Below are 25,214 nucleotides of genomic sequence, written 5' to 3' on the forward strand. Positions count from 1 at the left end.
ATAAAGCCTATGTGCGTCAGTGGCGGCCTAGCTAGGAGCATATTGAAAAGCTCCATCAGTGTACTCTGTACTGGGGCCTTGGTATCCAACTCCTCTGGGACACCCCTTACCCTAATGTTCTGGCGTCTGCCCCTGTTGTCGAGGTCCTCTATATGCAGGGCCATCTGTCTCATCACTGTGGTATGGTGCTGCAGCATGTCTGTATTAGCAGCCTGTGCCACTGCCATGTGGTCACAGTCCGCTTCAATCTGCGATACTCGTTGGTTGAGGCCTTGTAAGTCCTCTCTCAGAGCGTGGAGTTCCGCCGTGATCGAGGAGTGCAACTCAGCGTTGGCTGTCTTGAGGTCGGTTTTCGTGGGTAAGTCTTTTAGCAGGGCCATCAGGTCCGGCATCGCAGGGTCTCTTGTCACCCGCGTTTCAAGGGCCTGCTCTCCCGTTGGGGAATGCTGGGAGAAAATGTCCGACTCAGTGGAGTCATTTGAGGCCTGCGGATCCAAGTCCGCCTGTGCGAGCAGGTATCGTTTCATTGTCGGGGTTCCTTTTGGGGGATCCCTTGGTCTTTGGGCATGTGAGGCTCGATGAGTCTTACCCATCACTGCGGTCAGAGTGCGGATTAAACGAGGTTACAAGCCGAGCCAGCGGGGAGCTCAGGGATCAAGCTGCCATCTTCTCGGACCGCTAGGCCACGCCCCCGACAGTTTCTTTTTGAGACCCTAAGTCTACAAATGACCTTTGGCAGTTTACACCTACAGGGACATGGTTACTAGGTCAGCTTGAAGCTCATGGGCCGGCTGCTAAGAAACCGGTCGCCAGCGGATGGTGTTCTTCTCCGTATTTCGGGGTGCCTTGACAGTTGGCATCTTCAATAATCCATCTACTGACACTTCTCACAGTTGGAAGCTCCATTTAGGATGGCTCTTATATCTCACAGAATAGGTACCAGTGAAACAAACAGCGTTGGATTTGTTAGCGGAGCGTTGAAACAGCAAATACGAAGCCTCCTGTCATGGTATAAAATTGTAGATTATGCTAGCTTTAGTGTACCTATAATCTTAATTTTATTATTGACAGGAGGCGAGTATTTCCCACCCGTTCTTATCCCTCCCTGTTAGTTTATAGTTTGGGTTCATCAGGTACGTATGCAACTCTGCTTGTTGTCTCTGCTACCTGTCGCTTGTTCTTATGTCTGTTTTTCATAAGTAGGGTTGGGATCTATGCAGGTTACGGTAATTATGATTGCTACATTGGGTACCTACATGTTTGTTCAGAGTACATTACATTGGATAATCTACCTGTTTGATTCTGTTTTTCTCTCGTTTCAGTTTACAGTCCATCAACGTTATCTGGTGTGGCAGTTCTTCTCGGATGGTGGACATTGCTGTATTCATTGTATCTAGGACTTTGTTTCTTCCCCATTTTGTTTTCTGCCGTTTGTTCTGTTTTGTCGCAGCTTGAAAGAGGAAATGATGCAAGGGGAGGGGAGTTTTATAGTACCTAACTTTTTTTCTGATTGGTTGTTTTCTGTGCTGCTGTGGAGTTCTAGTAAAGAGAGACTAAAGCAAATACTCGCCTCCTGTCATTAATAAAATTAAGATTATAGGCACACTAAAGCTAGCATAATCTACAATTTTTATTTTATTTTTTAATTCTTTATTTTTGCACATGATAGGCAAGGCAAGAATAATACAACTTGAAGGCTTGCGCAGAAGCCAAAATACAAAAGAGCAGTCTTATAAACACAATAATTGACATCAGCCCATATGACAAGCCACTTTATAAATTCTATACAACTTGCCCCCCATCGAGGATTTTGTGTTTTTATATAGCTACATTATCTAAATTCTTTATTTTTGTACATGATAGGCATAGCAATAGTAATACAACTGTGTGGCTTGCGCAGAAGCCAAAATGCTAGAGATCAGAGTTGAATACACAAAATTTGATATCAGCTCAGAAGACAAGCCTCTTTATGAAGTCTATTCCACCTGCCTCCCATCGAGGATTTTGTAAGGTTTAATCAGGCTATGTATCCTAAAAAGGAGCCCTAACTCTATCCATGTGAGGCTGTACTTCAGGCATCCTCAATTCTCCATCAGTATACTCATGCTTGAGTGAGGAAATTAAATAATGATAACATAGACTGATACATAGAGAAATATTAGGAAGGTAAAACAGAAATGACACCCTTGTAAACCAAGGGTTTAGTAACAAGATGAAGAACGTGAAGAAGAAAAATATAAAAAAAGAGAAAAAGAGATGAAGCAAGGAAGATGAAATAGAAAGAAGAGAAAGATGTGGGTATAGAAGAAGATGGGGAGGAGGGGGGGGGAGGCGAACGAGGCTAAAGAAACTCATTCCAACAATGACCCCGCAGTGTCAGATCCCGATTTAAACCAGATATCCATCCTATCAATCGTTACTGGAGCCCATTACACTATTGTCCCATGGTTCCCATATCCTCTGGAAAGCCGTGGTTGTTCCTCTTAATCTAGCAGTCAGATCGTCCATGATTCTGCTTTCCTTTATCCTAGAAATCACACCCCAAACTCCGGGCCTCCAGGTGAGAGCCACGCCGTTGCTACCGCTCTGCGTGCACTTAAAGTTATCGCCCGTACTAGTTTCTGCTCTCTTTTCATCCATCCCTCAATTTTAACAGATAGATCCATGGGTCCAAGGCCAGGGGTTTGCCAAATGTCTGCTGCAACAGGTCTTCAACAGACTTCCAGAAACCGTGGATTTTCGGACAGACCCACCACATGTGGAGATACGTGCCTCGGAATCCGCATCCCCTCCAGCATTCGTCCGTATCTATCTTGCGCATTTTGTGTAAAGTGAGTAGTATACCACCTAAGCATGGTTTTCCATGCCTGCTCCTGTTGCGTGACACATATAGAAGCGCTCTTGGTGGCTTCCCAGATCTCCTGCCATTCGATTCCCTCCAGCTCCTCCCCTAGGTCCGACTCCCATCTATCAGTGTACTTCAATCTACCCCATTCTTTAGTTTCCGTGCTGAGATGAGCATACAGAAGTGTAATCATTCCCTTGGAAATAGATCCCTCTCTACACAGTCTCTCGTAAAAAGTAAACTGTCCCTGGGCTGCTGCTTTTATATGGGGTTTTCTAGCAAAGTCCCTTGTGGCGAAACCGACCTCGCCACGTGTCCTTGGAGGGGGCTGCTTGCCCGCCTCTTGCCTTTGGACTATGGCCCTGGGAGATTGGGCCCTTCTACAAAACGTATTCGGCCCTAACAGAGTGCATGTCACTCATTCTGGCCCTTTAAACACAGTGGGGCCATTCGGTACTTGCCCTGTGTGAGCAGTGATACCCCCAGATAGCTATGCCATGGAGCCTATTCATATAATGAAAGACTATGGGAAAGACTTTGGCTCCATGGCAATTAAACTGCACTTGTGTGGTCTGCGTGCCATTCACCTAATAATGTGCACGCAGACCTGAGCTATCTGGGGATATGTTACATGTCTGTGTGTAATGTATAAAAAGTGACTTTATATATTTTAAAACATAATCCTGTATTTAGGTCCCCACATGTGTAATGGAGTTTGTCTTTGACCTGGGAGATAATTGGATTACTTCTCCAATTATCTCCAGGGCAGAAGGGAGGAAGACATGATGCATTGTGGGGATGTTTTACTTTTACAGATTAAAATACTGCCAGCCAGGGGGAACAAAAGATACTTTTACTAACTTTTGAACCCCTGGTCTGATTCATGCCATTTTTTAATATGTTGTTCCCCTGAATGGATTGATTGTGGATATGTATTTTTATGTGAATGTGATGTATGGTTTTAAAGTTACAGAGTATGTGTGGAAACTGTATTTTACTGTATGTAATAATTATGTTAATAGCTTATCTGAGGGGAGGGGATGTGTGGGTTGTACTGTTACTTGATTGGTTGTTTTATGCCTCCCCCTGGGTGTGTCCTGTATGTGCACAACTGTAATAAAAACCAGACTGGGTGTTCCAGACCAGAGATTCTGCTTGACCCTCAAACCGATGTGTCGTCTCGTTTTTGGGGGAATTGGATTGTATGCTGACTGCCAGGAGTGTAAGCGGATTGTATGCTTTTCCTGTTCGGCTGATTCCAGGGTTCGTGTATTGGAGTTCGGAAGGTTGGTGATTGTAGTAGCTGCTGGTCTATGGAAAAGGGGGATATCGCCTAAACTGGGTTTTATCCTCTTGTAAGTGAAACGGTCCGTTACATCCCTTATCTGAACATATCTAAAATAATCTGCTGGAGTCAGGTGGGTGTTTTGTTGGAGATCTGTAAAGGGTATGATATCCCCTTCTCTATATAGTTGGTTAAGCCGTTGTAACCCAGTCCTTTCTATATTTTGAAAGTTCCTAGGGGCCATACCAGGTGGAAACTCTCTATTTCTGAGTATTGGAGCCATAGGGGAGGGGGATGAAGCGAGTCCAAATTTAACGGAGTTCGTATCCCATAATCGAAGAGAGTTAAGGATGGCCAGGCATGTCGCCCTTATCATGGGCCTGTGTTCTTTGGGGACCCATAACGTAAATTGGGGGACATCTAGACCTACCATCAAAGATTCAAGTTCCACCCATCTCCGTTCCCCAACAGGGGAGTGCCACATGGCCACTTGAGACAGTTGGGCCGCTAAATAATAGTAATACAGGTTCGGGAGCCCCAAACCCCCTCTGTACTTTCGCCTATACAGGATTTGTCTGGCTATTCTGTGTCTCTTATTGTGCCACACAAAGTCACAGATTGCCCTCTGCAACGGCATCAGTTGAGATTTTGTGACGCGGGCAGGGAGAGCTTGGAAGAGAAACAATATGTGCGGGAGGATATTCATCTTCACTGAGTGAATACGTCCTAGCCAAGAGATAGGTTTGTCCGACCATTTTCCCAAATCACCCATCAGAGTCCTTAGCATAGGATCATAGTTGCTAGAATATAGTCGACTTGGATCTGCGGTCAAGTGGACCCCTAGGTATTTTAATGAGTTCGGTTCCATCCTCAGGTGGTGCGTTTCCTTTATCAGAGTTTCAACAGCCGCCGTTAAGCCTATAGACATCGCGCTGGAGTTCTGGATATTCGCCTTGTATCCGGACAGGCCCCCGTATTCTTGTATGACTCTCTGTAATGCCGATATCGACTCAATTGGGTTCGTTACGGTGAGGAGGACGTCGTCCGCATAAGCCGAGACAGTGAATTCTTCCCCCCCAACCGTGACCCCACTAATGTTTGGGTGCCTGCATATTGCCTGAAGTAGAGGTTCCATAGCCAGCACGAAAAGGAGGGGGGATAGAGGACACCCCTGGTCTGGTCCCGTTGTGCAGGCTAAAAGGATTCAGTGGTGCTCTTGTGACTTGCATGAATTCTTCCGGAAATCCAAGGTGTTTCAATACCGAAAACAAGAACTTCCACCAAACCCTATCGAAGGCTTTCTCTGCATCGATAGAGATTACCAGAGAAGGTGTTCCAGTTGCTACTTGTTTCCAGATCAGGTCGATAGACTGTCTGGCATTTTCGAACAATTGCTGACCTTGTATGAACCCTACTTGATCAGCGTGGATAAATGAGGTCAGGAGGGGGTTCAGTCTGTCCACCTGTATCTTAGCCAAGATCTTTAAGTCATGGTTGATCAACGATATTGGCCTGTAGTTTTCAGGTTTTTCAGGTTTTGCAAGTTTTCCTTTTTTTCAGGTTTTGTAAGTCCTTCTCTGATTTGGGCAAAAGTACAATCGTGGCCAACACCAGCTCCGGGCCCAAACGTCCCCCTTGCCTTAAGTAGTTGAAGAGTGTCATCAGTTGAGGCACGAGCTCCTCCCTGAAGGCCTTGTAGTACGTCCCATCGAATCCGTCCGGGCCTGGTGCCTTGTTTCCTTTCAGACTCGATATGGCTTTGTCGACCTCTTCCACACTGATTTCCGCAGCTAGGTTTTCCGCCGCCTCCCCCGTTATTTTGGTCATACCTAAACCGTCCAGGTATTGCAAGATGTCGTTTTCCTCTCGTCCCTCTTGGGTGTGCCCGTCCGGTGTGTGATTGTACATGTGTTTATAGAAATCTTCGAAGACCTGTGCAATATCTGTAGGTTTGGTTTTTATCGTGCCATCAGAGTGTCTGATGGCCGTAATGTGGGGTCTGTTTTGCCTGGGCCGCAACGTCCTAGCCAGGAGCGTATCCATTTTGTTGGCCTTATCAAAATCTGTACGTTTGGACCACGTCATGGCTCGAGCTGTGTCATCAAGTAGAAGGGAGCCGATGTTCCTCCTAACAGCTTCCAGTCGTCCGAGTAGCTCCTTATCCGGGGCAGCTTGGTGTTTCTGTTCGAGGTTCCGTAATTGTTTGAGCAAGGCCTCCAATTGCTGATGCTTCAGTTTCTTCTTCCTCGTTGCCAGTTTGATCAGGTTCCCCCTTATTACAGCCTTATGCGCCGCCCATACTGTGCTAATGCTTACGTCCGGGGTGGTGTTTTCGGCAAAGTAATCCGTTATAGCCGTGCGAATGTTCTCCGTTATCAACGTGTCCCTCAACAACGATGTATTCAGTCTCCAGGACCAAGGACTCACCGTACATAGATTACCAAGAACGATAGAGACATCAGCATGGTCAGACCAGGAGATATTTCCGACCTCTGATCTCAAGAGCCTGGATAAGCATGTCGCGTTAACCAAGAAAAGGTCGATCCTAGAGTAGGTTCCATGAGGGGCCGAGTAAAACGTATAATCTCGGTCTACCGGATGTTGCGCCCTCCATACATCTACCAAACCCGTATCTGCAATAAAAGCCTTAAGCAGACGGTCTTGCCCCACCCTACCATGCGACCTTGGGCCTCCATCTCTTGAGCTTCTATCCATCGCCGGGCACGGGGCGGCATTAAAATCTCCTCCCATGAGGATCATGCCATGCGGCAATGCGGCAACCTTTCCTCGTATCATAGGTCAAAATCCAGTGTCCGGTTGATTCGGGGCATATATATTTATTAAATGAATGATGTGGGAATGTAAGGTTCCGGATACGATTATGTATCGTCCCTCTGGATCAATATCCTGGGCCAACATCTGGAAGGGGCAAGAGCGTTTATGGCCACTCCATTACATTTACGATGTGATCTAGCTTCAAAGGAGCCCGTATAGACATGGTCTCTCAATCTAAAAGTAGCCTGTTTGGGGAGGTGAGTCTCTTGTAAGTAAGCTATGTCTGAGTTCATCCTTTTCAAGGCCCTAAACATAAGACGTCTCTTGTTTGGGGCGTTAAGGCCCTTAACATTCAGAGTGGTAAGTTTAATCGCCATCCAGAGATATGGTGAACTCTGCTAAAACAGCTTTGCCCTTGCATAGATTAGTAAATGTTAATCAGACATTACAGCTACTCCATGGAACTAAGCACCCATTCGCCACCCCCGTGGTCCAAGGAAGGAAGGATACAGAGGAGAAAGGAAAAGACAGACAAAGAAAAAGGAAAGAATAACAAAAAAGGCATCCGGACTCCGTTCGATGCAGTGAAAATTCTGGTCTTACTAGCCGCCAGAAAACAGTGGGTAGTGTGCGCCCACTTCCCCCTCACGAGCAATGCGTGGAGGGAACTGAGGATCCCTAAAGCCCCGCCTCCCACGCGCCCTACAAATTCTACGGAGACCTCTACATGTCACTGCTAGCTATCCCCGTGGCCGTCCCGATCTCTCGCTACGGTATAAATTACTGCGGTAACTTCCTTATGGTGTCTTGGGTACCCATAATTGGAGTCCCATCCCTCTGCCCTCCCCAGTCATAAAGTAAGGAAACACACCCTGTCCCCAACCATACCCTACCTACCCCTCTAGATCAGTGGAGGATGCCCCTGTCCAATACAAATTCAATGGGGTCCCATCAATAGACTCACACCTCCCTCTCTATCTTTGCCCAAATGGGCGGAGAATTCACCACCTGTCAGCGGTATGCTTCCCTACCCAAATTCCAATCGGTCAGTGGGCTAAGGTGTAAAATAATCTAGGGGAGTCTATCTAAGTTTTGAGGCTACAGGAGGGCATCTGGTATAGAGGAGGTGTAATAAGGACCCCACACCATCTCCCCATTCGGGCCACCAACTGAATACACCCACCTCAACTCTAGAGGAACCCCTCCCCCCCCTCGGGGCAGGCAGAAGCTACGGAGGCATAGTCAGGTCACATACCCGTAGATATCCATATGGCGTACACCGGTGACCACCTGCGCTGTAAAAGCTTTGTCATGTTGATACATATAGGTGTAAATGTAGATGAGCACATGGAAGGACGAATCAAACAATATATAGTAACTTAAGCACTGTGATAAGCAATACATCAAACGTAGTAAACACACCATTAACCGCCCATCTAAGGATAATCCAGGATCCCATATGGCCCTAAAATATAACATATCAGTAATTTTTTTTTCATTTTTCCCCTTTTTTGTTTAACATTGTTGTTTGGATCTAGTTGTATTTTATTGTTGAAAGCATGTCCCTTTTTACCTTTTTAGTCTCGATTCTTTCCTTGTTTATGTTTTCCCGTGTTACATTAACATGTGCCTACTCAAACCCTCCCCCCACGTGACGATGGTTCTATGATTTGGGTGTCGTGGTAGTTGTGCAGTGGTCACCTTTTGAGACTCACAGGGGAGAAGAAAACGCCATCATCAACATGGGCGTAACAAAACATCAGGTCCCCCTTCGTTTCTGTCTTCCTCCCTCCCTTCTGCTGGTGTTCCCCCCCACCCCCTAGAGATATTAGATATGAGAAGTATTGAACCCCCCCCCCCTCAAACTGTAGAGAAAAGTAACAAAATATACATTTATGTTCGTAGTATTTTTCGTTAGGTCGTTTGCCTGTTTTTTTTTGTTTTGTTTTTTAAATATTTGTGTTTTCTCTTGTTTTTTTTTGTATGTTTTTGTTGTTTTGTTGTTTTTCGTGTTTTTGATGCTTCTTTTGGTTTTGTTTTGTTGTATGTTTTTATTTTTGTTTATTTTTAATTATTATTATTTATTTTATTTTTATTTTTTTGTGCATTTTCTTCCAAACATAACTGCCCGTCTCCAGTCCCCTCAGGGGCGCGGGCATCCCAAGCCTCCGTACTGCGGGACCAATTCTGCGGCGATGTGACTATAAGAGGAGATACAAGGGCCAAAAGGAGCCCCTTGCAGCCGCGGCCAGGGAAGAAGGCGCCCCCCAGGGGGGAACAGAGACACCAGATACGAAACAACTAACACTTAACAAGGAAATTTTAACAGACCCAGAGTGGAAGATCAGGCTCCTCTCGTGCTTCACTAGGGGAGTCCCACAAGAAGCCAGGCCAAAGTGCACCGCTGCGGGAGAGCAGGTAAGAACTGTACCCCTTCCCCCTCCCAAACCAGGAAAAAAGTGGCCCAAGTTAAGACCTCACGTCCCGGTTGACCCCACTCTCGTTGGCGGTGCGGTACCGGGGTTCCCTGTCGCCCAGGTGCAACGGGAGGCGGAGATCCCCCAAAGTCCCAAGCTAAAGGCATAACGGTGAGGACAGGAGGGAGACTCCCAAAAAACAAGGTCCCATTCCCGCAACGTGGGGCCCTACCCTGTCCCCCACCCCAAGTAAAAAAGGAAGGGCACAGAGATCAACTTCCCATGGGCCCTATGCCATCAGGGAAGAGAAAGTGAGGGGTCACTATCGGCTACATAATACGATACCATCTGTACCTATCAGCGTCCTCTCGGTCCCGTTCCCCGCCACTCCGAGGGCATCTGAGGAAGATCCTCCGGATACATCGCCACGCTGGGAAGATCAGAAGGCGGTTGTATGCCAAGGCCGCTCAGCAGACGGTGAGGATCCCCTCCCGGAGTAAGAATGTGAGCCCGGTCTCCACGGAACACCATTAACTTGAAGGGGAATCCCCATGCATATTTAATGCCAGCATTTTGTAGGGCTTCAGTAATGGGCCACCAGTCCCTTCTACGTTGTAGTGTGGAGGGAGCTAGGTCGTGGAAGAGGGAAACCACCTTACCGGCATACCGTATGGGCGCCTCGCGGCTCTTCTTCATAAGTGCTTCCTTAGTGCGGTAGTACAGGAAGCGGATTATGACGTCTCGTGGGGAATTGGTGTCGTTCCTTTGGCCCCTTAAGGCTCTGTGAGCCCTCTTCATGTGCCAGTGTTCCTCCGGTACGTGTGGGAGCAGTGGCTTCAGGATGGTGAGTAGAAGCCCCTGTAGGTCCTCATTGGTGCCCTCTGGCAGGCCCCTCAGGCGAATATTGTTTCTCCTGGACCGGTTAGCCATGTCTTCAAAGGTGAGGTCCATGCCCACCATCTGTGCTGACATGCTGTTCACCCTCTCCACAACAGCATTGTGGGCCTGCGTCGAGGCCTCCACGCGGTCCTCAAGTTTCGCAGTACGTTCTCCCAGGACCCCAATCTCGGCCTGGAGAACTGCTGTAGACTTAGTTATTTTGCCCGCGAGGAAGGCCCTCACCTCCGCCAACTTTGCAAGGACTGTGTCCCGATCATCTGGGGAAGCCTCCCTATCTGCACGAGGCGAAGCCTGCGGGGTCACACCAGCGCCATCTTGGGTCCCCAGGCGGCCCTGTTTCTGCGCCGACATGAGGTCAAGAACTGTGCCTCCAGAGTTGGTGCCCCTCTTCGGCTGCTTCTTGGAGAGCCTCTTTTCCATCACAGGAACCTCCTTGGGGTAGATATTTAATATAAAGGTCGCTTTTGTTAGCTTTTAGGGCGCGTGTCGCCGGGAGCTCTAGTGAGACACGTCTAGTCTCATCGACGGTCAGACCACGCCCCCATAATCTACAATTTTTATTGAAAAAATAATAAAAAATATATAATTCTGTCAAGGTTCCATATATGTGACAAGGGCACACCAGAAGAAATCCCTGGGATCACTCTTACTGTAATTGATGCAGACACGCTACCAAGCACCGAAGTTGCCTCAATGTAACCAAGGGATCTCACCAGACCGGTAGCAACCAATCTAGCCTGCTATGTAATGTATGTTTCATAGCCTTATGTTCCAACTTGAAAACTGTATACTTGTCTATTCTCTGTCAATAAAGAATTATTGAATAATAAAAAAATAAAAAATTGAAGGCCAATGGTATCAATGTATTACTCAAGATGTCCGTGACTGAGCAAAATCCCTGAGGGATAGGTACCAAAAAACAGAAAAGACGAATAAAAAACTGAAAGAAATACGAGTTCCCTATGTGGGGAAAGCAAGAGTCAGGTGTGTGACTCTGTGGGGCAAGAGAAACCCCCACTCTCTGCTGGCTCCATAACCATCTCCAGCACCCTGTGTGTTGCCCACCATTGTATGCTAAGCATTGAGGCCCAGGGAGAGTGGTAATGCTTTTGCTTCTGATTTCCTGCATAGCCCTACATTCCTCAAGTTTCATCACCCATCGATGGAACATCAGAGGCACTGTGCTCTTCCAGAGGGCTGATTAACATTTTGGCTACATTCAGGAGATGTTTGGTGGGAGAGCTTTGTAGACAGAAAGGAGGGGGGGGGGGGGTTAAATATTATGCATAATCTTCCTGAATGGCACAATCTTCGAGCTCTCCTACCAAATTTGCAGCAGAGTTCCCTCATCAGGTACTAGGCTGGTGTTGGCATAAAGGATGCAGGCCTGAGAGGAGCTTGCAGTTTGTTTACTGTATTTTGGAAGACATATTGCACTGAAGATTCAAAATCTTTGTGCACTGTTCCTCATTCAAAACTCACCCCAATGGCACATAAACCTAGGGCACTGTTCATTAGCAAAACACTTGTATAATTTCAAGATGACCCTACGGAGGCGTTTGCTCATAGAACATAGTCACTTAAAGGGTCGATGGAAATAATTTTGATGTGGAAGAGGGTGGTCTAGTATAAATGGGGTGCTTTGGTGCCCCAGGGAAATCAATAATAAAAATCCACCAAATACAACACCAAGCACAATATCTAAGCAATTGCAAAATACAAATTAGTAACATGATTATTTTACCAAACAAAAATAGATGATAAAAAAATGATTTACAACAACAACAGATAAAAACAAAAGGGATCAAATAACAAAAGTCCTAAATCACAAACTAAGGGTTTCAAAGTAAAAATTTCTGCCATGGGGATCGCTGGCAAAGAGGATGGAAAATTGCTTCAAAATTAGATCTTGACCCCAAGCAAGTACCAGGCATACTACAGTTTCATTAGAGATTTACCCTGTGGATTACCTCACCCAGAGATGGAGTTAAGGTGTATCTATAGAGACACTAAGGGATCACCCCTCATGTCCAGACCCAAACAATCCAAATGGAAACATTTGGCTCTATCTTCTCGTATGTACCTGCCACAGACATAATAATTGCATCTATGAATTTATTATTTTTTAGTTCCAAAGATATGTCACACACCATACTCGTGACCCCTTACAACGGACATCCCATGTGGTTAAGTTATACCATTCATGTCTGGGCTTGTTTAAAATATACAGTTTGTCCCATTCTAAATATAATAAAAATGAGGCTTCATTATTTTTCTGTGGGTACATATTAATGTTCTTTTAGATATGATACTTGAACACAAGGCTAATGACCATTAACATATCAAAGAAATCCCCTCATCAATAAAAAGGTACAGGCCAAATGACTGAAGCCAGACACCAGGCTTTTCAAGCGTAGATTCTCACACCTTGCAGAGCCTTTATTAATTCACATCCATATGGTAAAATCCTTTAACACGAGGGACCTGTGAAGGAAAAGCACAGTGATCCCTTCACAGCAGCAACCACTGGCCACCAGGGAGAGGATTCACTCCAGTCCTCCCAGAGCAAGGTAGGGAGGCTGGGTGGACCTCTTAATTACTAAATGTGAGTGTATGAATGTGATTTGTGTGTGTGAATTTGATTGTGTGTCTGTGATTGTATGTGTGGGTCTGTGATTGTGTATGTCTGTGATAAGGTGTATGTTAATAATGGAGGAAGATTTCAATAGAAATTGACACATTTCTAAATAAGCCAGTTACATGCCCGTATCTGTCAACCAGAAAACTGGTGCTGTTACTTCTTGGTAGTTTACCTTAGTGGAGCTAAACTCAAGAGGCAGGCAATGGCGCAAAGCAACTTCTTTACAAAGACTTCTCACTGAGTGCCACTGGGAAGCCTATGATTAGACAGACACAGAAAGTGGAGAAGGGGATGCAGACAATCAATATACAGCATTTTTTTAAATGAATTTTTGTATTTGGGTAGTGGAGTGTCCCATTCATGGAAAAATGTATGTGTAATTCTGAGTATCAACCTGATAGCAATTCTTATCTGTCAACATAGAACAAACAACTTGGGAATTATAGACAAGCAAAATAAGACACATTTAGAGCACCCTTGACCTGTTAATACATCTTATTGAGTTGAGGAACACAAGCAATGAGTTTTGAAAAAAAATTACTAGAATTTAAGAATACTCCATTTTGAAGTCCTACCAATTTGTTTCTGTGTTATTTCAGAGGTTAGCATAGAATAAAAAAATATAATAAACAAATGTGTGTCCTAAAAGGCGCTTAATGAAAACAGAAATATAAATATACAGAACAAGCAGCTGTGTAACACTTAGTGGATATCACAAAATCCACAATGTAGCAGAACCCCTTTGGCTGTCCAATATATTTCCTTTGTAATATTATTGTTGGAACCTAAGAGTTTTTCCTGTGGCTGGGTCATACAGATTTGCATACAAACATATGTGGCCATACTTTGTTCGGTAAAAAGATATACAAGTATGCATGTGAACGGCTATATTCACCATCCAAACTAAAGTACCGAACAACCGGACCACCCTGGTGTGAAGTGTGGCTGTAATTTACCTGCCGGTATGCTCGTTCCATTCCCCTGGTTTAAACACACGAACGCTCTGCTGTATTCCCTGGGTGGCCACCATTTTGGCAGCCGAACACGTGGCGGCGGCCATCTTAAACTCGCGAACAGCGGTGTTTGGTCGTCGAGTGTCTGGAACTCAAATCGGACACTCGACTAACCGAACACCGCTAAGACCTCCAGGACTTCAGAAAGTGCCGATTGAAACACATGAACGCCCCGCTGTTCGGTAGGATGAATCCCACGAACTAGGGGATTCATCCGAATGCAAACTCAACCATGGATGGCATAGATGTTCGGGACTTTTGATGCACGAACAGAGACCAACCACAGGGCCAAATCTCATGGAACTATTTTCGGCTACTTTACCCATGTGGTCAGTCAAATCTTTGCTTCCTCATAACTCCCGAACTCCTGGTCTGATCTGGGTGATCTTTGAATATGTTTCTCACCCAGATCAGGGCTGCCAGGGGTACCACATTTAAAGGTGTACCTACTATATTTGGGGTACATCCAGGAATTGGGGAAAAGTATGTACATTATAATTATGTTAACTGTTAAGCTAAGCGGAGGAGATATGTGGGAGGTAACGTCTATGGGATTGGTTACTGTAGTAATTATGGTGAGTACCTCCCTTGCATGAGAGAATCCCATAAAAGCAGGAATTGTGTCATTAAACTTCAGTTCTACTCCTGATACTGTGTGTCGTCCAGTGATTGGGAAAGGTGATGGGATATTATTGGTCTTGCCTTGCTGATTGTGCTTGTTACCCTCTTGGATTTAATACTTGTTCCTGAATTACTCTAATATACCAGTGGAGTTAAGCTGTGGAAAATCAGCTCTCCGCTACACACAAATACGAAAATGGAGAAAACCAAACTTAATGCTTAGGTGATAAACCCCATCACCTAAACAAAAAGGTGTAAAGTGCAGCACTTCGAATACATTTCTTACTTACCCCTCAGTGTATATGGGGTATTGACATGTAAGGAAAAACAAATATACACAAATAGTGTAATATTGTATGAAAATATGACAGAGCTGTTCACTACCTGAGTCCACAATGTCTGTGTGAAGATGCTCGTTCAAGGCCAGGTTTCCTATTATACGTACAATACTTCGTTGTATTTTCTGTGAGTCCATACGTAGTAAATATATTCTTTGAAGTAACTGTAGACCTCCATTTGAAACTATTTTGTCACTGTGGCTGGGAATCTATAGCAGAAAATATAAAATATAGTATACCATGTAGCCATGTATTTATTATATACTTATAACTAATGATTTAGGGTTTGAGAGGAATTGACAAGATGAGAGATGAGTATCCCTGATGAGAGATGAGTATGCCTTTTGTTCTGGATTATACTAGAGTTCATATTAAGTAATTGTTTTCTTTAAAGACCATTTCAACTTTTCAGACTATGACAATTTGCCTTGGTTTTACAATATATAAGTGTCAAAGAAAGCATTTTGTATAAACTTTCTTTGTCATAGCACAATAAATAGCATATAAATAGCTTACATCTTCACTTCTGAAAGGGTTACTCACTAAAGTGAGAATGCAAGAAGAATGCAAAGTGAATTTAAAATTTAAGTTTAAAATAGAGATAGTGGAAAATAATATGAAGGTCAGCTATGATTTTCATTCAGCAACCCTGGCTTTATATTTGAAATTCATATTGAATTTAATTTTAATTCTCACTTTAGTAAATACCCCTAAGAGTCTACAGGTGTGTGTTACCTCTGAATGCTTTAATAATGCATGTAAGCTAATAATTTCCAGTTTCTCTGAAGGAACCGAACTCAGACTTTCAGCATACGGTAGTCCATTTCCACCAAAGCACCACAATCCTCTCTGGAGTAGGATAAAAAAATAAATAAAAGAAATAAAAAGTTACTAATAGCCAAACAAATGCTAAGGGTTTCTATTTGCAACTGCCAAATGATTTTGGGAAATGGGACGTGAAGCAAATTTGCAAATATAACAAACATATATGACATTTAGCCATAATACGCAGTAAGCAATTTGAACACATTAAAAATCACTCAAAACACTGATTATTCAATGTTTTCCTATGGGGATTTTGGTGAAGCTGGAGGTCCTCATATAGTGTAAGGACGTCCAGCATTGCTATAAACACTTTTCATGTGCTAAGAACATGGCAGTCCCTCTAGTGGTCGTCACGGCAAGATGGCAGCCATAAGGCAGACCCGGCGTTCTGCACAAAGAGGAGGAAGAGAGCTGCAGATCCATGAGTCCCTGACCTCTTTATATAGATCCTGTGTGCTCCACCTATTGGTTGGAGGTGATCAGTCATGTGATCCCAGCCAACTATTTAAACCAAGCACACCTTCCAGTCAGTGCTTGTTTTTTTTTTTTGCTTGTCTCTATATGACTGCCTATTGCCCTGATTTTCAGCCTGTGTTCCTGGTTCCTGATCCTTGATTCTCCGGTTGATTATTCCTGCCTGCTTCCTGACCTGACTCCAGATTGATCAGCTAGTTCTGTCTGCTGCCTGACTGCAGTTTTCTTTCTCAGATTGATCGGCTACTTCTGTCTGCTGCCTTACTGCGGTTTTCTTTCTACGTCCCCTGCTCCTGTTTCCTTGGATTCTTAATTTGGCTTTGTGACAAACTGCCATTTGCCACTGGGCATTGGAGAGGACTGATCGCTAGCCTCCTGCCCTGCAACTATGGCCCTGGGATGTATTGCCTTTTAAGAACTGCATTTGAGCATAATGGATTTTTATAATGCTGTTCCTGGCCCTTTAAATACTTTGGAGCAGTGTTACAACTTTTAAACTAACACTTCGGATGCAGTCGAAGTGCCGAAGTCGTCAAAGTGCCGAAGTTGTCGAAGTGGCCGCCATTCAACAAACAAACACGTGGCAGTGGCCATTTTAACTTATTCGAACGCGGTCAGCGGTGTGTGCAGCCAAATCTATGGAACTGTTTCCGGCTACCCAATTGCACGAACACCGATGACCCGTACCTACTTTGACACCGCGGCTGGAGACTAAGTCCCGTACGAAGATTCGAACGCTCGTTCGAATGGGACTTAGTCAATTTCTCGGTGTAAAATAGACCGACCGCACAGCCCAAATCCATGGAACTGTTTTGGGCATGAAAATGTGCTTGTGGTCGGTCAAAAGTGACTTATACCTATCTCCCGAACGGCTGAACGGATTCGAATGATTTTTGGGTATGTTTGTATTTGGACTGTGCTGATTAAGAATATGTGACTTATTTATTTATTTATTTGGATGTATGGTTTTAGAGTTATGAAAGTTGGGTAAAAAGTGTGTTTTAACTGTACATATAATTGTGTTACCTCTCAGGCTAAGGGGAGGGAATCTGTGGGATGTAACCATTGTATGATTGGGTAATGCATAATTGTATGTGGGTGTCTCCCTTGCAGGGGAGAATTGCATAAAAGCAGAGTGTGTGCCATTAAACCAGAGTTCTTCTTCACCCTCAATCTAGAGTCCTGTCTCTTATTGGGGGAATTGCTATATCACTACAAGGGATTGCTATGCTCTGCATGCTCCCTTGGGTAATCACTTCTAAGCTCTTTTAAGAGCCTGTACCTGCTTCACTCTCTTGGAGGAGAGGTTCACCCACTGGAACCTGGAGCCTTGTCGTAGGTCCAGGGTGGGTAGGAGATGGCGAGATCTCAACCAAGCTGCGGCAGTTCATGGGGTCTGCAGTGGTTGTGGTCTGGGGAGTGCTTGGAGCCCTCTGTAAGCGCTAGGAGTATCCTTCAACGGAGGTACCCAGTCGGGGTTCCAGTTGATCCGTTACAGGCTTCTTCCCATTAAAGGCCTCCACAGACCCCTTGGGACCCTGTCTCCATATTCAGGTGCTATTGAGGGTCGCGATAGTAAGGGAGTGCTGTTCCGCTGCAACTGTGTTCGATCCTCTCTGCAAATTCCCCAGGTAGGACATACTTTAAAAGGGCTCCAAAGTCTCCATGTGAGACAGCCATGTCTTAAAGCATGATACAGTATATATAATATAGTACCTTTTCAGTGTACTGGAATTAAAGCAAGTTTTGTAATCAACAGACAAGGGACAGAGAGTTGGAAGTGGGCATAACCTCAAACACAAGTGCTTGTTGAGAAGACCAAGCCATGTCCATATAGTTGATACTGTATATAGAGTCATTGATCCGTTTTCAAAATCAATGGATTAAACTACAATCCCATGAAATATGGAGGTACTTGCCAGGGTTTCTCTATCAAGTGGGATCAATTGCTAGATGTTTGGGCGCTGGAGAACAGTGAATGTCCCACCAGCCAATGAAAGATAGGGTCTGGTCCAAGGTCACTACTGTGAGAAGACGGAATAGATTTCTAATGCAATATGTACTAATGTATATTACTGAGTCACCTGTATGCCAATCTCTTGAAGTGGAAATAGACAATATAAATTGTGTTTGCAGAGTAAAGTCTGCAAAAAGTGACTAATTTGCTATGGTTGACAGGGGTTCACTTGGCTGTATCTAAGAATTACATTATGCAAAACCATATTAAAATATAGTGGCAATAGAGGATAGGGGTAGGTCGACAGATTGTAGTTGTTACAGATCCACAAGATAAGTTGATGCCTGTATGCCAAGCGGTGAAAAGATTAATGCCAAAGATGAGAAAACTAATTTTTCTTCATGGTCAGTTCATAATTTATGAGTAAGTAAGTTCCACTCAGAAAATATAATACATTTTATTCTAATGGAAATGACAACAAAATAAAAACAATAAATACATGTATAAAATGTCAGTGGTGATATCGAGGATAAAGAGGTGCTTCCACCTAAAACGTTCTACTAGAGGTATATGCAAAATAAAATTAAATGTCCATAGAGGGAAAAAATGCTAAAATATAACCTGAATCCGGTAACTGAAGTGGACTCCTGCTCGGTCCATTTTGAAAATCAGTATAGGTGTGTTAAGTCCTCTTCATTATGTAGATCCTGCAGGGTAACCACAGATATTTCTCACAAAAATAATGTAAAAAATAAGTTCAGTTCGTAAAAAGTAAAAATGAATGAATAGTAAAGTGATCTCTTTGTCCAAAAAGCTTGGTTGATAGCGCAAGCTGGAATGCAGTGGTACAGAGGCTCTGAGTACACTAGATCGGTTCGATATCTCGGTGTTCAAATCCTACGCGTTTTGTAAGTCTTCTTCAGGGATACATTGCAAATACAGAGAAGAACGTGTGTGGTTTAAATAAATAGAAGAATTACTAATATGCACCACATGTGTGTTAATTTGCAACTATACAGGGAGTGCAGAATTATTAGGCAAATGAGTATTTTGACCACATCATCCTCTTTATGCATGTTGTCTTACTCCAAGCTGTATAGGCTCGAAAGCCTACTACCAATTAAGCATATTAGGTGATGTGCATCTCTGTAATGAGAAGGGGTGTGGTCTAATGACATCAACACCCTATATCAGGTGTGCATAATTATTAGGCAACTTCCTTTCCTTTGGCAAAATGGGTCAAAAGAAGGACTTGACATGCTCAGAAAAGTCAAAAATAGTGAGATATCTTGCAGAGGGATGCAGCACTCTTAAAATTGCAAAGCTTCTGAAGCGTGATCATCGAACAATCAAGCGTTTCATTCAAAATAGTCAACAGGGTCACAAGAAGCGTGTGGAAAAACCAAGGCGCAAAATAACTGCCCATGAACTGAGAAAAGTCAAGCGTGCAGCTGCCAAGATGCCACTTGACACCAGTTTGGCCATATTTCAGAGCTGCAACATCACTGGAGTGCCCAAAAGCACAAGGTGTGCAATACTCAGAGACATGGCCAAGGTAAGAAAGGCTGAAAGACGACCACCACTGAACAAGACACACAAGCTGAAACGTCAAGACTGGGACAAGAAATATCTCAAGACTGATTTTTCTAAGGTTTTATGGACTGATGAAATGAGAGTGAGTCTTGATGGGCCAGATGGATGGGCCCATGGCTGGATTGGTAAAGGGCGGAGAGCTCCAGTCCGACTCAGACGCCAGCAAGGTGGAGGTGGAGTACTGGTTTGGGCTGGTATCATCAAAGATGAGCTTGTGGGGCCTTTTCGGGTTGAGGATAGAGTCAAGCTCAACTCCCAGTCCTACTGCCAGTTTCTGGAAGACACCTTCTTCAAGCAGTGGTACAGGAAGAAGTCTGCATCCTTCAAGAAAAACATGATTTTCATGCAGGACAATGCTCCATCACACGCGTCCAAGTACTCCACAGCGTGGCTGGCAAGAAAGGGTATAAAAGAAGAAAATCTAATGACATGGCCTCCTTGTTCACCTGATCTGAACCCCATTGAGAACCTGTGGTCCATCATCAAATGTGGGATTTACAAGGAGGGAAAACAGTACACCTCTCTGAACAGTGTCTCGGAGGCTGTGGTTGCTGCTGCACGCAATGTTGATGGTGAACAGATCAAAACACTGACAGAATCCATGGATGGCAGGCTTTTGAGTGTCCTTGCAAAGAAAGGTGGCTATATTGTTCAGTGATTTGTTTTTGTTTTGTTTTTGAATGTCAGAAATGTATATTTGTGAATGTTGAGATGTTATATTGGTTTCACTGGTAAAAATAAATAATTGAAATGGGTATATATTTGTTTTTTGTTAAGTTGCCTAATAATTGTGCACAGTAATAGTCACCTGCACACACAGATATCCCCCTAAAATAGCTAAAACTAAAAACAAACTAAAAACTATTTCCAAAAATATTCAGATTTGATATTAATGAGTTTTTTGGGTTCATTGAGAACATGGTTGTTATTCAATAATAAAATTAATCCTCAAAAATACAACTTGCCTAATAATTCTGCACTCCCTGTATTTCTATTATCAAGGGGAAACAAATCAACATAGCAACATGGATACATCTTAGGTTGCAATTCCAGCACCACACTTTTAAAGAAAGTTTTATTCTAAATATATAAAATAAAAACAAAAATAAAAAAAGGGGTGGGGTGGGTTTAAAAAATATATTTAGAAGAATTACATGTTGTGTCTATTTTATTGATTCTTTATTTTTGAATATATTTTAAGAGACTTGAAGTAATTAATGACTGCTATTAAAAATACAAATGAAAAATCAAAAGTCATCAATATTTTGTACACAAATCGGAATCCGTGAAAAAGTTATAAAAATAAAATATGAACATACGTTAAAATATACTATGCAAAAGTTATATATAAGTATATAGGAAGATACATACATATCTATATGCATATTTAAGAGAGTGTATAAAAAAAAGAGCATACATACACAATGGGATATATATAGTTGTGTTCGGGGCCATTTCAGTAACGAAATGAAATAGAGATTAAGTCATCTACCTTTAATAAGCAAAGTCGGTTGAGGTGTGCCGATACCAACGTATGTGGTAGGCCTGTAAATAAGTGGGCAAAAAGAATACCAATCTTGTTCAAAATATATTTATTACAAAACCACAGTACATAATGCCATAACAAATGCCCTTCTTATTTCCTGTATCGGTTGAGGTATATGAACAGCATACGAATATATGAACAGGTATATGAACAGCTGACGACTTCCAGCGGCATAAGGTTTTGATTACATGTACTGGAATGTCTTGGCTTGAGGCAGTGGATGCTGCCCTTATCCTAAATGAATGCCCCGAATAGTTGTTGGCGTTCAAGCTGAGTCGTGTCCACAGTAGTCGTATATACACCATGTGTAGAAGCCCTATAAAGGGTTAAATGTGAAAGGGTTTATAAAATACCCCTTCCTGTCTCACTAGAGATGTTTACACTTTGTCTGATACCAGCAAAGTTTATTGTATGTGTAGAAGCCCTATAAAGGGTTAAATGTGAAAGGGTTTATAAAATACCCCTTCCTGTCTTACTGGAGATTCTTGGCTGATATCAGCATAGCTAATGGATAGTGTAGGAACTCACCTATTGAGGCTTGCCTTGACGTGGCAGGTGAGCTTATATATTCAAATGGCCATTGGAATAATAAAGAGCCTCCATTTTGTTTAAATGTACATGGGGATTTAGGCCAGAGGCGCAGGTAACGTTCTCTTTGTTTTTACTATGTATATACACCATGAACTTAGACATGGTGAGGGTAGCCCTGTGAATTGACAGGAGAGGGAGTGAGTTGTGAGTGGGTACTGAAAGTAGGTATACGTCAAACTTTCACCGGGCACTATGAATTGTTGGTGGGGTAGTAGTGGATAGGAACGGTTTGACCCATCTGAGTAGTCTTAATCGTGGGTAAGCTCAGAACGTGAAGGTCTTGTTGCTTGTTAAGGCATGAGGTGCGAAGGCAATTTTTACCATTGTATAGTCTCCTGATAGTGAACTCTTGTGGTCTGAGAAAGTCATAGAAAGCCAATTATATGGCTGTTTTATAACGGAGTTCGTATGTGGTTCAAAAGGAGACGTATCCAGTAAGCCTGATTTACGCTTGAACAGATGTATGTCAATGGGCAACCTACGTTGTGGAGTAGGACCGTTTGCCTTGGATATACCGTTAAGAATGGTTTTGATGGGTTAGGATGTGAGGAAGCCTGGTTGTTGTGAAAAGTTGAAAAACATGTGTTGTTGCATGCCAGTGAGGTATTACTTAATGGTGTTATGTGACAGCTTCCGTTTTAGGTGGTAAAAATGGCAAAAGCCACCAAGGTTGTAGTATCTAACCAGTTGGCCAGGTGGTGTCCTGTCATGAACCTATTATACAAAATGAATGCCCTGTCATAAGCGCTGTGCGTGTTTTTGATAATGCCAGTTTTGCCAATTCTTTGTTATGACGTAGCAAGTCTTCTAATCCATGATTAGATCTTGGAGCAGGGGAGCGGTCGTGGCTATTGGTGAGGCTGTCGGTAGGGACCTTCTGACTGCCTGAAATTGAAGACGAGATAACTGGTCAGCCGTCATGTTAAACATGTCTGGTACATGTCTGGTGCATACCAGATAATACTGGTGACAGGCTGCCAACCACGTCAGTCTCCTGATAAATTTCACGATCATTAGGGAGAAAGAATGGCCTCTGTTTATGACGTGGCAAATTGCCAAGTTATCAGCTAAACATCGCACCGGTCTCCCAGCCCATAAATGGCCCCAAGTCACTGCTGTGGCTACTATAGGGTATACCTCAAAGAGTGCTAAGTTCTTGTAGAACCCTTCAATCTTTCTTACTACCTGGAGCCACATACCCCAGGAACGAGTGGCTCTGAAATTGGCCTCAACCTTACGGATGCTGCTGCGTCCGTCCAAGTGGTGGGGGAGTGTACAGATACCTGAGGGAGGAACATATGTGTGTAGATCTTGTAGTGGCCTGATGGTCAAGGGGGGTACGGCGGTTGTCGTCTGGGAGTGTAGGGAGAAGGCAAAAGAGCCTTGAAATGAAAGTTCTGTTTTGTGGTATTATAGACATGGCAAAATTTAATGAGCCAATCAGTGACTGTAGCTTTCCTGTTACATGCGCCTATGCACAAGTAGTGGTCTATGTCATAACTAACAAATATATCACCAAAAGTGAAAAACACAGATTTACAATGAGTAGTACTTAACTTTGAATCACGAATAACAGCCTGCCAAGGTCGTTACCCAGAAGCGACCTATATCATGTATAGAGAACCACAACAAGCAATTCGGGATATGGCTGTGTAAATCTACAGAAAATACATAAAATAAAACAGTGTGATATTGTAAAAACACAATTTTGTTGTGCGCAGCAATATTTGCATTCACTAGATGTAGACAGGTGTAAGAGTTCTTAGGGTGCCTCCTCAATGTAATGGGGGGCGAACAGATCCCTCTAATCACCTCCAGGTAATTATTCCACCACAGGACTTCCACGGATCAGGGTATAAAAATTTAGATGTATTCAATAAAAGAATGAGCAGTCACCAATCAGCATAGGATATGGAAAGCAGGAAAGAAAAAAGTCCTACGCATTTCGTTCTAAAAGAACTTCCTCAGGGACCGCAATAAAAACAGTTGCAATGTATCAATACATGTTACAAACAAACATATCCTAAAAAAAACACATTCCTTGTGTCCTTAAATAGGGCTAATCCCTAAGTCCATTGGTGGATTCAGTGGGCGTGTAGATCCTCTTCTATTTTGATTGGAGGAAGAATCCTCCTTCATCCGCTGTTTCTAGCTTCTCCAATTTGTGGGAAATAAAGTTGGCGCCCTTTTTCAGCAGAAACCGGAAGTGGCCGTCATCGCCAAAATCGGAAGTGACATCGCGGATACATCCGGGTTCCAGCGGCCATTAATCTCAATGGCAACCGGACGCAGTAAACTTGGTTGCAGTTCATATAATTCAGAGGAGGAGTAATTGAAACTCAAAGGTTCTGCTAATAAAACATGTGTTGGTTATATTTGATTTAAACACCCTCATTCATTATTCATATATCCCTATGCAGGGGCGTATTAGCCGCGAGGCTAACAAGGCATTTGCCTTGGGCGGCATTTCCAGGGGGCGGCAAAAAAAGCCGCCCCCAAATGCCCAAGGCAAATGTCTTGTTAGCCTTGCGGCTAACAGACATGCCGGCGGGCTGCTGGGCGATCGGGCGGCACTGCCTGGCGGGCGGGCGGCCGGCGAGGGAGCACTTCCCATGAGCTGTCTGCTCAGCTCCCTCGCCAGCCGCAGAGTGAGGCTGGGAGGCGGAGCCGGAATATGACGTCATATTCCGGCTCCCAGCCTCACTCTGAGGCTGGCGAGGGAGCTGAGCAGACAGCTCAGGGGAAGTGCTCCCTCGCCGCCCGCCCGCCCGCCCGCCAGGCAGTGCCGCCCGATCACCCAGCAGCCACTGGACCACCAGGGAGGAAGAGACATCCCCCTCCCCAGCACTCCCAAAGGTAAGGAGGCTGGGGGGGGGGGTTAAATAAAAAAAAAAAAAGTGTTAAAAATTAATTTAAAAAAAAAGTGTTAGAAATAAATTAAAAAAAACGTGTTAAAAAAAATAAAAATGTGTTAAGAATAAATTTAAAAAAAAAGGGTTAATGTGGGTGGGTGAGTGTGTGTCTGTTAGTGTGTGTCAGTGTTTGTGTCTGTTAGTGTGTGTGTGTCAGTGTGTGTGTCTGTTAGTGTGTGTGTGTGTCAGTGTGTGTGTCTGTTAGTGTGTGTGTCTGTTAGTGTGTGTGTCTGTTAGTGTGTGTGTCTGTGTCTGTTAGTGTGTGTGTTTGTTGGTGTGTGTTTGCCTGTGAGTGTGTGTGTATGTTAGTTTGTGTCTGCTAGTGAGTGAGTGTGTTTGTCTGTTAGTGAGTGTGAGTGTGTCTATTAGTGTGTGTGTGTGTGTATTTAGAATGCGGGGCGGGGGGAAAGGTTGGGTGGGGGTGGCGCGGGGGGAGGGGGGGCGCCTGAGTTTTGTCCTGCCTAGGGCAGCACAAAACCAG

General features: G+C 43.9%; 1 protein-coding gene across 2 annotated transcripts in view; it reads right to left on the bottom strand.

Moving 5' to 3' along the window:
• LOC134587202 (general transcription factor IIH subunit 5) overlaps positions 1-25,214 on the bottom strand; it is a 948,377-nt gene that overhangs the window by 380,283 nt on the left and 542,880 nt on the right. For both annotated transcript variants that reach the window (XM_063443405.1, XM_063443404.1), the window contains exons 9-10: positions 15,571-15,684; positions 14,882-15,044 (exon numbers count right to left, since the gene is read on the bottom strand). In XM_063443405.1, coding sequence (XP_063299475.1) covers positions 14,882-15,044; positions 15,571-15,684 — 277 coding nt within the window. The remainder of the gene's footprint in view (positions 1-14,881; positions 15,045-15,570; positions 15,685-25,214) is intronic.

This window comes from Pelobates fuscus, chromosome 2 (genome assembly GCF_036172605.1).
Source record: "Pelobates fuscus isolate aPelFus1 chromosome 2, aPelFus1.pri, whole genome shotgun sequence".
NCBI classification, from domain to species: domain Eukaryota; kingdom Metazoa; phylum Chordata; class Amphibia; order Anura; family Pelobatidae; genus Pelobates; species Pelobates fuscus.